We start from the raw sequence: 15,057 nt of genomic DNA, 5'->3' as shown, positions 1-15,057 counted from the left end.
CTCTGTTTTACTGCCACATTTATACTAACAGCACCATCACAAGCCCCACAATTTCACACACAAATTTAGAGTCACCTTCACATACTTTTCTTCTACTGTGATCACAAGGGCCCTCTGGATTCTATAAACAAGCCAGGCTTTGTGCAAAATAATAGTTTGATATCAGAAAATAATTGAAGGGCATTTAGCCTCCCAGGACACTCACAGATCACAAGTCATAATTCTGCGTCAAAGGAGCATGCCAACACAGTTAAGCGTGAGACAGCTGATTATATATACATCAATATAGCCAATTTCAGAAGGCCTGAGCAAACACATAACAATTGTTAATGGGCAAAGTACTTGCAATCTGGCCACCTTGAACTTTTATCTGCTTAACCTTAATAAGAGTCACTTAGTTTGTGTGATAGGCAGCTTTAGAAGTTTGAAAAATAAATAACACTCCCCCCACCTCCATGAGCTACAATTCACAAAAACCTATGCCTCATAATAACATTCATTAGTCTTAAAATGTATGATTTTTCTCCAATCTGGTTCCTACAATCTGCAACTTTTCCATAGTTCTCTGCCTGGTGAGGAATTCCGCTTGGAATGCTGCTTGGCGGGACCCAGGAGAAGAGCCTTCTCTGTGGTGGCCCCAGCCCTCTGGAACCAACTCCCCCCAGAGATTAGAATTGCCTCCACCCTCCTTGCCTTTCGTAAGCTACTTAAAACCCACCTCTGCCACCAGGCATGGGGGAATTAAGATTCCTTCTCTCCCTAGGCCTTTACAATTGTATGCATGGTATGTTTGTATGTATGTTTGGTTTTTTATATTAATGGGTTTTTAATTCGCTTTTAGTATTGGATTATTATTGTATACTGTTTATGACTGCTGTTAGCTGCCCCAAGTTTTCGGAGAGGGGCGGCATATAAATCCAATAAATAAATAAATAAATGCTAGGGTTCGTAATTATATTTCTATTTCACATTTGTAGATTGAAGACTTGAGAAAGGTTTTCATAGATCTTGGATGTCCTCCTTAGGACAGAATTCCCATATTCAGAGATAATCTTATCTTCTTCAAAGGCATTAGAAAAGACACCCCCTTAGGACAAGAATTATATGGATGGGCAAGAATGAGGAAAAACAGAAATTTAATCAGAGAGACTTTTGTATGATAACTGTATTTACATTGTGCATATCTCATATGCTCAAATGCCTTTTCTGTTTCCTTGTTTTGGACAGGTAGCGGTCACAGCACGAGAAGATGTCCCGTCTTTCGGCCCTTCACTGCCAAGCCCACCTGTATTTCAAAAAGTAAGACCCAATCCTAATCCTAAAACAAAATTTGTTTGGTTCTTATGGGAAGTAATTTGGGAGATCTGGGGGAAGGGTTGAAAGACAAAGACAAATTCCTTGTGTTTCCAATTACACTTGGCCAATAAAGAATTCTATTCTATTCTATTCTATTGTTTTCTATTCTATTCTATTCTATTGATCTCCCTCCAAATCTCCCCCCCAAAAAAGGGACTTAAAAATGACACCAATTTCATGACGTAAACTGGATTTCTGGATTTCACTAAATTAAACTGAGAACACTGATTTTTGTTTCAGTTTATTGCAGGAGCCCAATTGTTATGGATTACAAATCACTATTTTATTATTCTTTTATTTTCAGGGGATATCATCAGAGGTGGTATTAACTTAGCTTCCCTACTGGTTCACAAATGTGAGCTCTGCACGTGTGCCCAGTTACCCATGAATGCACTTTACTGGTGCACACACCTTCCATGCATGTGCCCGACCACAAAAAAGTGGCTAAATAGGATGGCATTATGTCCGGGCGGGTGGGTAGGTCAACCCCCGCCCACAATCACCACTACTGGTTTGCTGAACCAGTTCAAACCAGTTGAATACCACTTCTGGCTATTATCATCCTCATTTTCAAAGTAAAATTATCATCCTCATTTTCAATTACTTTGCATTACAGTGATACCTCGTCTTACGAACCCCTCATCATACAAACTTTTTGAGATAGGAACCGGGGGTTTAAGATTTTTTTTGCCTCTTCTTCCAAACTATTTTCACCTTACGAACCTGCTGCTGCTGCTGGGATGCCCCACCTCCGGACTTCCATTGCCAGCCGAAGCACCCGTTTTTGCACTGGTGGGATTCCCCTGAGGCTCCCCTCCATGGGAAATACCCACCTCTGGATTTTGCGATGCTGCAGGGGAATCCAAGCAGGGGAATCCCACCAGTGCAAAAACGGGCACTTTGGCTGGCAATGGAAGTCCAGAGGTGGGGTTTCCCAGCGAGGGAAGCCTCAGAGAAATCACAGCATTTCGCAACCATTGTCTGAAATGGTATGGGGTCTCTTGCCTGAGCAAGGGGTTGGACTAGAAGACCTCCAAGGTCCCTTCCAACCCTATTATTCTATGTTCTATGTGGGAAATGGTCAGTAAAGTAGACTATAATACATTAATACATTTAGAAGGAAGCTTGGAAGTTGTCTAGTTTCCTGCTCAGGCAGGAAACCCTACAGCACTTCAGACAAGTGGTTATCCAACATATTCTTTAAAACTTCTACTGTTGGAGTATTCACAACTTCTGAAGTCAAGTTGTTCCACTGATTGATTGATTGATTGATTGATTTTATTTGATTTCTATGCCCTCTTTCTCAAGCCACTCAGGGCGACGTGCAACATTGTAAATAAACATAATATACATGAGAAATCTAATTATTTAAAAAAGCATATGCAAAGTTAGTAAAATATATATAACCCCTTCCTTCCACATTCATCCAATTCAATCATTCATATCGGCCGGGGACAATCTCGTGACTTACGGTCCCCATGCCCGAAGGCAGAGATAGGTCTTTAAAGCTTTACGAAAGACCAGGTAGGAGGGGGCAGTATGTATCTCCGGAGGGAGTTCATTCCAGAGGGCCGGGGCTGCCACAGAGAAGGCTCTTCCCCTAGGCCCCACCAGACTCATTATCTGGCCAATAGGATCTGGAGATGTCCAACTCTATGGGATCTAACTAGTCTCTGGGATACATGAGGCAGAATTGTTATCACTGCCAGGAAATTTCTCCTTAGTTCTAGATTGCTTCTCTCCTTGTTTCTTGTTCTACCCTCAGGTGCTTTGGAGAATAGGTTGACTCCCTCTTCTCTGTGGCTGCCCCTGAGATATTGGAACACTGCTATCATGTCACCCTTAGTCCTTATTTTCATTAAACTAGCCGTGCCCAGTTCCCTCAACCCTTCTTCCTATGTTTTAGCCTCCAGTCCACTAATCATCTTTGTTGCTCTTCTTTTCAATCTTTCTAGAGTCTCAATGTCCTTTTTTTTTTACATCTACTTGATGCAGGAGAGATTCTTTGGAATACATGTATTTATTTATTTATTTTTATTTATTTATTTTGTCCAATACACAATAATACACAATGAAGGCTATAGAGGATATAGTAGAGAAGATATAGGAGAGACTATAGGACAGGGGATGGAAGGCACTCTAGTGCACTTATGTACGCCCCTTACTGACCTCTTAGGAATCTGGAGAGGTCAACTGTGGATAGTCTAAGGGTAAAGTGTTGGGGGTTAGGGGATGATAGTACGGTAATGAGTCCCACGCTTCGACAACCCGATTACTAAGGTCGTATTTTTTTACAGTCAAGTTTGGAGCGGTTAATATTAAGTTTGAATCTGTTGTGTGCCCTTGTGTTGTTGTGGTTGAAGCTGAAGTAGTATTTGACAGGCAGGACATTGCAGCATATGATCTTGTGGGCAATACTTAGATCATGTTTAAGGCCTCTTAGTTCTAGGCTTTCTAGGCCCAGGATTTAAAGTCTAGTTTTGTAGGGTACTTCTGGCTCAAGTCCATTGGACAAGCATCTCGAAGTTTTGGAAGATGTGTTGATGATTCCCTGAAGTCACAACCAATGAACTGGGTCATTTACAGAGCTAACCTGCTTTTTTTTTCATTTCTTAGAATGCAGAATTCCGAGAATTTCTTCTCACCAAGCTGATCAATGCAGAAAATGCCTGCTGCAAGTCGGACAAGTTTGCCAAGCTCGAGGTAAGGAAAAATGGGGTTGCCTTTGAGCAGGTAGATATAACAACCTGCTCAGCCCAAATCCATTTGGCTTTCGGATAGCGGAGATTGGCAGTCACATTTCAAAGGAACTCTTTGAAGCTAAAACACCCAGTCAGTGAGGCTTGTAACATTGCCTTGTTACGAATTCTGCAGTTTCGTGAAGTAATTCACACTTTCTGAATATTGATGAAAAACCTTGTGCTTCAATTCTTGCATCTCTCTGTATTTTGGAACACAGATTTCCAGGTTAGTAAAAAGAAATGTAAGTGCATATATGGAATTTGGACAAAGGTAGTTCAGGGACAATACCGTCAAAAAGTGTACGGAAAAATAATTAAAAGGTGTTTGTGAATGTGTGTGCGTGTGTAACATATTTTCGTTGATAATGAAAAGGGAGACTACTATAGATCTATTTTGGTCTTATTTTCCTTCATCAGGTAGCCACACCCTTACTGGGATTTGAACCTGGGGCCTCTGCCTTGTAAGGCAGTGGCCTTAGCCTCTTACAAGGCAGAGGCCCCAGGTTCAAATCCCAGTAAGGTTGTGGCTACCTGATGAAATCAAAATAGATCTATAGTAGTCTCCCTTTTCATTATCAGCGAAAATATGTTGCACTTATAGATTATAAGTTGTCGGCTACAAAAACCTTATCTGCCTTGGAATATGGCCCTTGGGGGGGGGGGGGCGAGAGGCAAAAAGGAAGCTGTGATGACAGAGGGTCAGTCTGCAGTTCACGGAACGCCCATGTGTTTATGCCAACTTCTTGTGGTCTCATGTTCTTTCAGGAAGGGTTGCTCGGGGGCAGTCATTCCTGCAAAGAAATAATGCAGGCAGGGAGGGAGGGAGGGAGGAGATGGAGGAAGAAAAGGAAATAAGAGGGAAGGAAGGAATGAGATAGAGGAATAAGGAAGAGGCAAGGAAAGAAAGAAGGAAGGAAGCAGACAGAGGAAGAAAAGGAAGGAAGGAAGGAAGGAAGAAGATGGAGGAAGAAAAGGAAGAGGCAAAGAAGGAAAGAAGGAAGGAAGATGACAGAGGAAGAAAAGGAAGGAAGGAGACAGAGGAAGAAAAGGACGGAAGAGGCAAGGAAGGAAAAAAAAGAAGGAGATAGGAAGGAAATGGAGGAAGAGGGAAGAGGTAAGGAAGGAAAGAAGGAAGGAGACAGGAAGAAAAGGAAAGAAGGCAAGGAAGGAAGGAAAAAAGGAAGGAACAAATGAAGAAGAGAGGAAGGAAATGGAGGAAGAGGGAAGAGGCAAAGAAGGAAAGAAGGAAGGAAGCTGACAGAGGAAGAAAAGGACGGAAGAGGCAAGGAAGGAAAAAAAGAAGAAGAAAGGAAGGAAATGGAGGAAGAGGGAAGAGGTAAGGAAGGAAAGAAGGAAGGAGACAGGAAGAAAAGGAAAGAAGGCAAGGAAGGAAGGAAAAAAGGAAGGAACAAATGAAGAAGAGAGGAAGGAAATGGAGGAAGAGGGAAGAGGTAAGGAAGGAAAGAAGGAAGGAGACAGGAAGAAAAGGAAGAAAGAGGCAGGGAAGGAAAGAAGGAAAGAAGGAAGATAGGTAAGTGTAAGGAGAGAAGGAGAAGGAAGCGAAGAAGCATTTGACCACTTCATATTCATAATAACTTCCCTCTCTCACCCAAATAAAATTTCAACTTTTTTCTTTGATTTAGATCTGTTTTTCTTCCAGGAGCTGAATTCATACTTAATGGTCACTTTTCCTGCCCCCTGCCCTTAATATATTGAGCCAAGAGAGAGAGACTAGCCCAAGATCATCCAAAGAATTTCCATGGCTGAGCATGGACTGACACTGGGGTCTCCACAGTACTACCCCAATACCCAGACCAATGGTGGGTTGCTCCCGGTCCAGGTCAGTTCTTAGAACTGGTAGTGCTGGTAGTGGGAGGCTCTGCTTACTGCCCAGATGCCTCTACACATACACAGAAGCATCACATGTTAGAGTTGTGTTTTTCAGAAGCTGCCCAACCCAAATAGGCCAGCCACAGACCAGGATACAGGAACTAAAGTCTTTGCAGATAACTGAAGACAAACACAACACAAAGTTCCTTAAGAAAATATTTACTTCTTCTTAGCAAAACTATTCTATATATTTACACTGTAACTATCTCACTAAACAATTCTACTACACGCCACAATCAAATGCCACACAATAACTACTTCAAGCCAAACTAACCTTCAAGCCATGTCTTCAAGCCACAAAATCTTCAAGCCGCACCCCTGAAAGGTGTATCATGTTATATACATTAGGCAACCAATCAGGTTATAGCTCATTCTGTAGACTCAATGGTGATTAAGCATTCTTTCAGTGTTACATTCATTATGGCAATTACTTTTCTTTCTTTCTTTCTTTCTTTCTTTCCTTCTTTCCTTCTTTCCTTCTTTCCTTCCTTCCTTCCTTCCTCCCTCCCTCCCCCCCCCTCCCTCTTTCTTTCTTTCTTTCTTTCTTTCTTTCTTTCTTTCTTTCTTTCTTTCTTTCTTTCTTTCTTTCTTTCTTTCTTTCTTTCTTTCTTTCAGCAATTGGATAATTACATCAGGCTAGTCCTAGTCCTGACATCACACATGTGCAAGCCCAAGTGCGAGCCAGTGGCAAAATTATTTACAACTCACCATTGACCTGGATCCGTGATGGTGAACCTTTTTTCCCTCGGGTGCCAAAAGCTTGTGTGCACACACTATTGTGCCTGCGCAAGTGCCCACATCCATCATTCAAAGGCCCGAGGAGGGCAAAAATTGCCTCACCAGGAGGTCCCCTGGAGGCCAGAACAGCCTGTTTCCCAACTTCTGGTGGGCCTGGTAGGACCATTTTTCACTCTTCCCAGGCTCTAGAGGCTTCCCTGGAGCCTAGGGAGGGCAAAAACGCCCTCCCCCATCCCCCAGGATGCCCTCCAGAAGCCAAAAATGCCCTCCCAGAGCCTTCATGTGAGCTGAAAATCAGATGGCTGGTGTGTACATGCATGCTGGGGCTGAACTAGGGCAACGGCTTGCGTGCCAGCAGATAGGGCTCCGTGTGCCACCTGTGGCACTCGTGCTATAGATTTGCCATCACAGACGTAGATTTTACTGGCGTACCGTGTAATTGTTTGCTAACAGGAAACACCCTAGAGAGCCGGGGTGGCGCAGCAGGTAGTGTGCTGTACTGCAGGCCACTGAAGCTGACTGTAGATCTGTAGGTCAGCGGTTCAAGGTTGACTCAGCCTTCCATCCTTCCGAGGTGGGTAAAATGAGGACCCAGATTGTGGGGGCAATAGGCTGGCTCTCTTAAAAAGTCCTGTTGCTAACATGCTGTTATGCCTTTTGTTGAAAGGGCACTATAAATAAATTATTATTGTTGTTGTTGTTGTTGTTGCTGTTGCTGCTACTGCTATTATTATTACTACTATTATTATTATTATTATTATTATTATTATTATTATTATTATTGTTAGATTAGATTAGATTTATTGGATTTATATGCCGCCCCTCTCCGCAAACTCGGGGCGGCTCACAACAAAGTAAAAACAATACATAATAACTAATCCAAGACCCACCAATCCAATTACAATGCTAAAAAATTCATAAAAAACAACCCCAGAATATTAAAAAAACAAGCACACAATCAATCTAACACCAAAACAACCTGGGCAAGGGGGAGATGTTTCAGTTCCCCCATGCCTGACGGCAGAGGTGGGTTTTAAGGAGTTTGCGAAAGGCAAGGAGGGTGGGGGCAATCCTGATCTCAGGGGGGAGCTGGTTCCAGAGGGTCGGAGCCGCCACAGAGAAGGCTCTTCCCCTGGGTCCCGCCAGACGACATTGTTTAGTCGACGGGACCCGGAGAAGGCCAACTCTGTGGGACCTAACTGGTCGCTGGGATTCGTGCGGCAGAAGGCGGTCCCGGAGATATTCTGGTCCGGTGCCATGAAGGGCTTTATAGGTCATAACCAACACTTTGAATTTTGTTGTTGCTGTTACTGTTACTTTTACTGCTACTGCTATTACTACTACTACTACTACTACTACTACTACTACTACTATTATTATTGTTGTTGTTGTTGCTGTTACTGTTACTGTTACTTTTACTGCTACTGCTACTGCTATTATTATTATTATTATTATTATTATTGTTGTTGTTGTTGCTGTTACTGTCACTTTTACTGCTACTGCTACTGCTATTACTACTACTACTACTACTATTATTATTATTGTTGTTGTTGTTGCTGTTGCTGTTACTTTTACTGCTACTGCTACTGCTATTATTATTATTATTGTTGTTGTTGTTGTTGCTGTTACTGTTACTTTTACTGCTACTGCTATTACTACTACTACTACTACTATTATTATTATTGTTGTTGTTGCTGTTGCTGTTGCTGTTACTTTTACTGCTACTGCTACTGCTATTATTATTATTATTGTTGTTGTTGTTGCTGTTACTGTTACTGCCACTGCTACTGCTACTACTACTATTGTTGTTGTTGTTGTTGTTATTATTATTATTATTATTATTATTATTATTATTACCTTCATGTGAAAAGTTTTTTGTGCAAAGTTTGCCACATGTCATTGGAATAGTTTGATCCAGGAATTCTGGCATTCTAAGGCACACCGCTGTTAAGCGACACGCTGCAATGCAGGAGTGGGCAACTGTAGCCCCTTCCCCTATGTGTAGCACAACAGGAGGGATTGCCTTCCCAGGCTCCCCAGATAAAATGGCATTCTGTGATCAAAAGCACCCCCTGCTGATTCAGGCAGAAGATTTGGGGCGGATTAAATCTTGTTTAATCAATAGATCAGAGCTCACAGCTCTATTAATTACAGGCTTCCTGCTGAGAAAACAATATGGCCATCTGTGTGAAGTCATCCAGGGTTGAGCTTCACTTGAAGGGAAATTTGTCTTAAAGCCAATTAAAGTGGAGCCGCATTTGTGAATGTTCAGCATCCGCGGGCATCGTGCTTACTTCTTTATTTTTGGTGAGAGCTGATCTCTATTACAAGCTCAAAACTGCCAGGTGAACCAGGCATCCCACCGAAGCTGCGACAGTGTGAAAACAACTTTTTGAAAAAGAAAGAAAGAAGAGCAGCTTCAATACAAAGGGAGTCAAAAGACGACAGACGCAAAAACATTTTGCACCTTTGTACTGTAAGGTTTGCAACTGAGCAGAGGGGTTGGACTAGAAGACCTTCAGGATCCCTTTCCACGCTATTATTCTTTGTTCTAATGTAGGACATTGGTATAGAATAGAGTGGGATGGGATGGGATGGGGAATGGGATTGGGAATGGAAATGGGAATAAGGATGAATAGATTAGATTAGAGTGGACTGGACTGGACTGGAATAGAGTAGACTAGAGTAGAGTAGACTAGAGTAGAATAGAAATAGGAACAAGAACAAGAACAGAATAGTATAACAGAGTTGGAAGGGACCTTAGAGGTCTTCTAGTCCAATCCCCTGCTCAGGCAGGAAACCCTATGGCGAACCTATGGCATGCTACCCTGTTTCCCCGACAATAAGACACTGTCTTATATTAATTTTTGCTCCAAAAGTTGTGCTACGTCTTATTTTCGGGGAGTGCCTTATATTTCTCAAATAAGACAAATTCACATCCCTCTCTCTTTCCATCTTGCTCTGTCTGTTGCTCTCTCTCTCTCTTTCTCTCTCTCTCAGTGAGGGGACTGCGAGAGCGCTTTCTCTGAGTGCTTCGGGGACGCCTGCCCTGCCTCTACTGCAGCCCTCTTGCTGAAAGCTCAGGACAGCACTCAGGGAGGGCTGCAGAGAGGGCAGGGCGGGCATTCCCGAAGGCACTCAGAGAAAGCGCCTCTCGCAGTCCCCTGGCTGGGAGCACAGATGAGGAGGAGAATCCGCAGCCGCCACCACTGCGGGAGAAGTCACAACCCAAGGCAGGAGGCGGAGAAAGCCGAAGAGGGGGCGGATTGGGTGGGCGGGGGGCAGCAGCAAGAGGCCAGGGGTGGAGGGGGCCAGAGGCACCGTGGGGGAGGTGGGGGCGGCCCGCGGCTCCCTTTCCTTCCACCCACGGGCTGGCAGAGCGATGGGGAGCATGCGCAGCGCCTCCGCACTTTTGTCGCTCCCCGCCCCCAACTCCAATGCCCGGCTCCTTGCAGCTTCCGGCCACCAGAGGAACTACAGTCTACGCACTGTAGTGGAAACTGTAATGGTGGTGAGACAGCAGCAGACTGTGTCTGCTGTACTGGATGGTACAAAGCGATGGAAGGGGCCAGCAGGGGACGCCACATTATTACGGTACCGCTATGAACAGCTTTGAATGACACCATATGTTTTTCCACCTTCCATTACACCTTATTTTCAGGGGATGCTTTATATTAGCAAATTCTACAGAGAGGGGCGGCATACAAATCCAATAAATAAAATAAATAAATAATTCTGCAAAACCTCTGACATGCCTTACTTTCAGGGTACGTCTTATTTTCGGGGAAACACGGTATATCGGAAGGCACGCGAGCTGTTGCCTTATGTCACCTCCAACATGTATGTGCACGCTAGCCAGCTGATTTCCGGCCTTGAGGGAGGCCGTTTCACTCTCTGAAGGTTTTACACTCCAGAGTGCAAAAAACTTCCCAATGGGCAAACCCAGAAGTTTGGAAACACTTCAGTGAATTCTCCAGAGTGCAGAAAAACAGCACAATGAGCAAACCGGGCAAGTCTGTTTTTCTGAACATTTGATTTGCCCATTTGGCTGCTTTTTCACCATCCCAGGTTCCATTGAGGTCTGTGCGCATCCACGGGGATGGGGGGCTACATCGGAATTGCAAGGCCATATGAGAACGCTATAAATGTTGTTTCTAGGATCGAACGCGGGCTGCCTTGCTGGACAACTTGCACGACGAACTCCACGTCCACACGCAGCTGATGCTGGGCCTAGGATCTGAGGAGGACAAGCTGGAGAATGGTGGACATGGTGGATTCTTGGAATCGTTTAAGGTAAAAACAAAAAAAGGTCCGGATTTTTTTTTTATAAGGTAGAGAAGAAAAGACAGAGTTTTAGTGCAAAGTAAATTAGATAGCTTAGAAGTACGTCGCTTTCGATCTGATCTAAATGTAGTCCATAAAATCATTTGCTACAATGTCCTACCTGTCAATGACTACTTCAGTTTCAACCCCAACAATACATGAGCACACAATAGGTTCAAACTCAATGTAAACCGCTCCAAACCCGACTGCAGAAACTATGACTTCAGCAACAGAGTGATCAATTATCTACCTGACCCTGTGGTTTCTCCCCCAAACCCTCAAAACTTTAACCTTAGACTGTATACAGTTGACTTCACCCCATTCCTAAGAGGTCTGTAAAGGGTGTGCATAGTGCACCATTGTGCCTACCATCCCTGCCTTAACTGTCCTATCATCCTAATTTTCCTGTACCTGCTTTGCTTATGTTTATGTCTACTGTATACCAATAGCTGCTGTCTTGTACATGTTTGACAAACAAACAAACAAACAAACAAATAAATAAACAAACAGACAGACAAACAAACAAATAAAATAAATAATAAAATAAGATAAGATAAGATAAGATAAAATAAACCAATAAACTGCCCCAAATTCCAATTATATTTTGACCACTAGCTTCTTTCAGGGTCTATGGAGATTCTTAGTCATCCAGGTTATGGTTGTCCCCAAAGTGCTGTTTCAAGAAGCAACTGGACTTTCTTCTAATTTCTTTGAAGACATTTCTCTTCTCCGGCCACAACCCACTACTGATTGCATCCTTCCATCAATCATTCCCCATCACCCTGACACTTGTCGGAAGCATAAGCTAAGATCCAGAGGCTTAATGTTTTTTTTCCTTTTTGCTTCTGATGTTATATAGAATTGGACCTCTTTTTTTTATTTTATTCTTTCTGGCATTGCAGGAGATCCCAGGGCTGATGAAGAAAAAAACAGCCAGAAAAATGTTACAGCTGCCCTTGTACCTATGGACAGCCTTATTGGTCTGCTTAATAGCTTATTTACTTCTCAGCGTGTTGCCTGAGTAAATGGAGAAAGAAATGGGGGGAAAAAGGAAAAGAGACTGCAGTTGCTGCCTCCAAAATGCAACACGAAATGACAGATGTTCTTTTCCGCTTTGTTAACACCTTCACAGTCTGGGGGATTAAAAACTCAAAATCCTGTCCCACTTGATCAAATGGGAGGAAAGCCTTTCCCCCCCAGTTAGATTATTTTTCAAAAGGGTTTGGTTTATCATTTTTTAAAATGGATTTGGCTTCCAAGAAGATGGTTGCGGGTTGCGTTTTGTTAAAAGGCATTTGAACTATTTTGGTCCTTTTATAGCCACGATTGTTTTAAAAAAGATGTGGAGACTTTAGGAAGAGTGCAGAGAAGACCAACAAAGATCATTAGGGGACTGGAGGCAAAAACGTATGAAGAACAGTTGCAGGAACTGGGTTGTCAGGAGGGGGAGTAGAATGTCTAACTCCTTAGCATGGAGTAACATGTCTAAACTCCCAGCCTGCAGGCTAGATGAGTAACGCCCTGACCACACCCACTGGCAGTTGGAACAGAGTTCTTCTCAGGTGGGGAGTGGGAGTAGAACACCTAATTCCCTAGCATCAGAGTGTGTTAATAATAATATAACAAATACTAATGATCTGATAGTCATTTTGGAAAATCCTTTCTTAGCGAGCAACTAGAAGTCAAGAGGAACATTCAGGCCAAGTTTCAAGTTTGTAGGCTTTACAGTGATTAGTTTCCACCCCTGGCTTCTTGTCCTACCTTCAGGTGCTTTGGAGAATAGCTTGACTCTCTCTGTGGCAAACTCTGAGATGTTGGAACACTGCTATCATGTCTCTCCTAGTCCTTGTTTTCATTAAACTAGACATACCCTTTGGAAAGGATTTGACGAAATGACCATAAGATCATTAGTACTTCTTATATTATTATTAACATGCTCTGATGCTAAGGAGTTAGATGTTCTACTCCCACTCCCCACCTGAAAAGAATTCTGTTCCAACTGCCAGCGGGTGTGGTCAGTGTGTTACTCATCTGGCTGGCAGGCTGGGAGTTTAGACATGCTACTCCATGCTAAGGAGTTAGACATTCTTCTCCTCCTCCCGACCCAAAAAGCTCTGATGCTAAACCAGGTGTGGGCATGGCCAGCGCGTAACTACTCATTACTTTTCAAATTTTAACTGTCAATTTATCAAGCCTGATTAGTTTCATAGCGAAGCACAGCTGCTAGTATTCATAAAGCGATGACTAACACCAGCCTGGAACTCTTTAAGTTGATCTTCCACAAAGCAGCAGGATTGTTGTTCATCCTTGAAGAGGAAAAAAAATCACTTGAAAGTGAGTAATGTTTAAGCCTCTACTGATGAAGCTACCACAAAGAAGTCACTGCCTCTTCCATTCACTGAAAAGGTAGCAAACCATTACTTTGCGTACTTCAAAATATGTGAAGCTTGTTATATTTCATGGAGTGCATAGGTCACTCTGCTCAGTTTGTTCAGTGAGATCCTTGATATCTCCCTCCAGTTCCATCTTCTTGTCCCTAATTCCTGCCAAAGAATATCTCACACAGTTTTCAAGTGGAATACAGTGGGTGCAACCACTCTTAACAACTCGGTGCCAGGGAGACTCCTGGAGAAGATTGCAGATGGAAGACAGCTCCATGAAAAGTGGAGCTAATATTTGCAGCCACAAATGGAGCCGATGAGCAGACCAACTCCTTCAACTCTGTGGACAAAGAGATGATGTGAGATCAACCAAGCTGATCTCTTCAGTTGCTTCTCATAAAAAGACTCCAGAAGGGAGGGAGAGTTATAAAATGAAGGAATTCACCATAATTACTCCAACGGCAGAGCCCTTTTAAAGGATACTAGCTTTGCATATCTCTTTTATAAATTGCCTGTTAACTGTTTCAAAGAAGTTAAACACCTACAAAGTGTCAAGATTGCAAACAATGGATTAATGCCTTCAATCCTTAATATAAGAAAAAGATGTATCTTTTATAATAGAACCTTTTTAAAGGATACTAGCTTTGCATATCTCTTTCATAAATTGCCTATGAGCTGTTTCAAAGAAGTTAAACGCCTACAAAGTGACAAGATTGCAAACATTGAATGAATGCCTTCAAGCCTTAATATAAAAAAAGATGTATCTTTTATAATTTTTAATAATTACAGCAAAAAACAAGACAAGGCTTTGGCTACACAAAGTTTTAAACTGATTAGGGGTTTTAAAATGTCAGAATACTGGATTTTGAATATTGAGACATTGAAATTCTTAAATAATAAATTCATGCTTCCATGAAAGAAAAACTGTGTCTTATATTGGAGACATAAGAAGACAAGTAACCTATTATGGCTTTCAAAGATATCTTTGATGAACTGCATTAGGAATTGTGCCAGGACTTTGAACCAATTATATCAATCATGTTACATCTTCTTGGAAACAGTCTGTTCTCAAAAGATGTACAGAAAAAGATATGCAACCAAATCTACCCAAGAAAACAAAAACGTTCGAATGAGAATATGTCATCCAATAAATGAAAAAAATGCATGAGGCTTTAAAAATTAAGGACATAAAATGAGATCAGAGAGCAACCGGAACAATTTCTTTTTGCTGTATGTGCAAAAGAGACTGCTTAAAGAATTGGGGGGGGGGGGGGGGGGAAAGGATCAACCATGTGAATGAACTAAAAAGAAATAATTTTTTAAACCATAAAAAAAGAATATAAAGTTGGTTTATTTGCTCAAGGTTAAAATGTTGCCAATTTGAGGTGGTTCTTTTTCAATTTACCTGGAGTGGAAAAATATTGTTTATTTGATTTGCCAAATATGATGTTTAAGCTTTTTCCCCTACAACATTTAAACTGGCTTTGTAAAAGGAAGTTTTGTGAACTTGTACTTTTTAAACTTATCCCTCTTTGTTATTTTAAATTTTAGGGGTTTTTACATTATATTGGAATATTGGGATTGATATCTATTTGCTAAATCTGGATTTGTTTATTGTTAACATTCTA

At 42.2% G+C, this 15,057-nt stretch overlaps 1 protein-coding gene across 1 annotated transcript in view; it reads left to right on the top strand.

Moving 5' to 3' along the window:
* The window catches only part of RAP1GAP2 (RAP1 GTPase activating protein 2), a 263,765-nt gene that overhangs the window by 224,305 nt on the left and 24,403 nt on the right, over positions 1-15,057 (top strand). The window contains exons 14-16 of the mRNA XM_070735240.1: positions 1,228-1,299; positions 3,973-4,059; positions 10,884-11,018. Coding sequence (XP_070591341.1) covers positions 1,228-1,299; positions 3,973-4,059; positions 10,884-11,018 — 294 coding nt within the window. The remainder of the gene's footprint in view (positions 1-1,227; positions 1,300-3,972; positions 4,060-10,883; positions 11,019-15,057) is intronic.

The sequence above is a fragment of the Erythrolamprus reginae genome, chromosome 1, assembly GCF_031021105.1.
Source record: "Erythrolamprus reginae isolate rEryReg1 chromosome 1, rEryReg1.hap1, whole genome shotgun sequence".
Lineage (NCBI taxonomy): Eukaryota > Metazoa > Chordata > Lepidosauria > Squamata > Dipsadidae > Erythrolamprus > Erythrolamprus reginae.
This window is presented reverse-complemented; position numbering and strand designations above follow the sequence as displayed.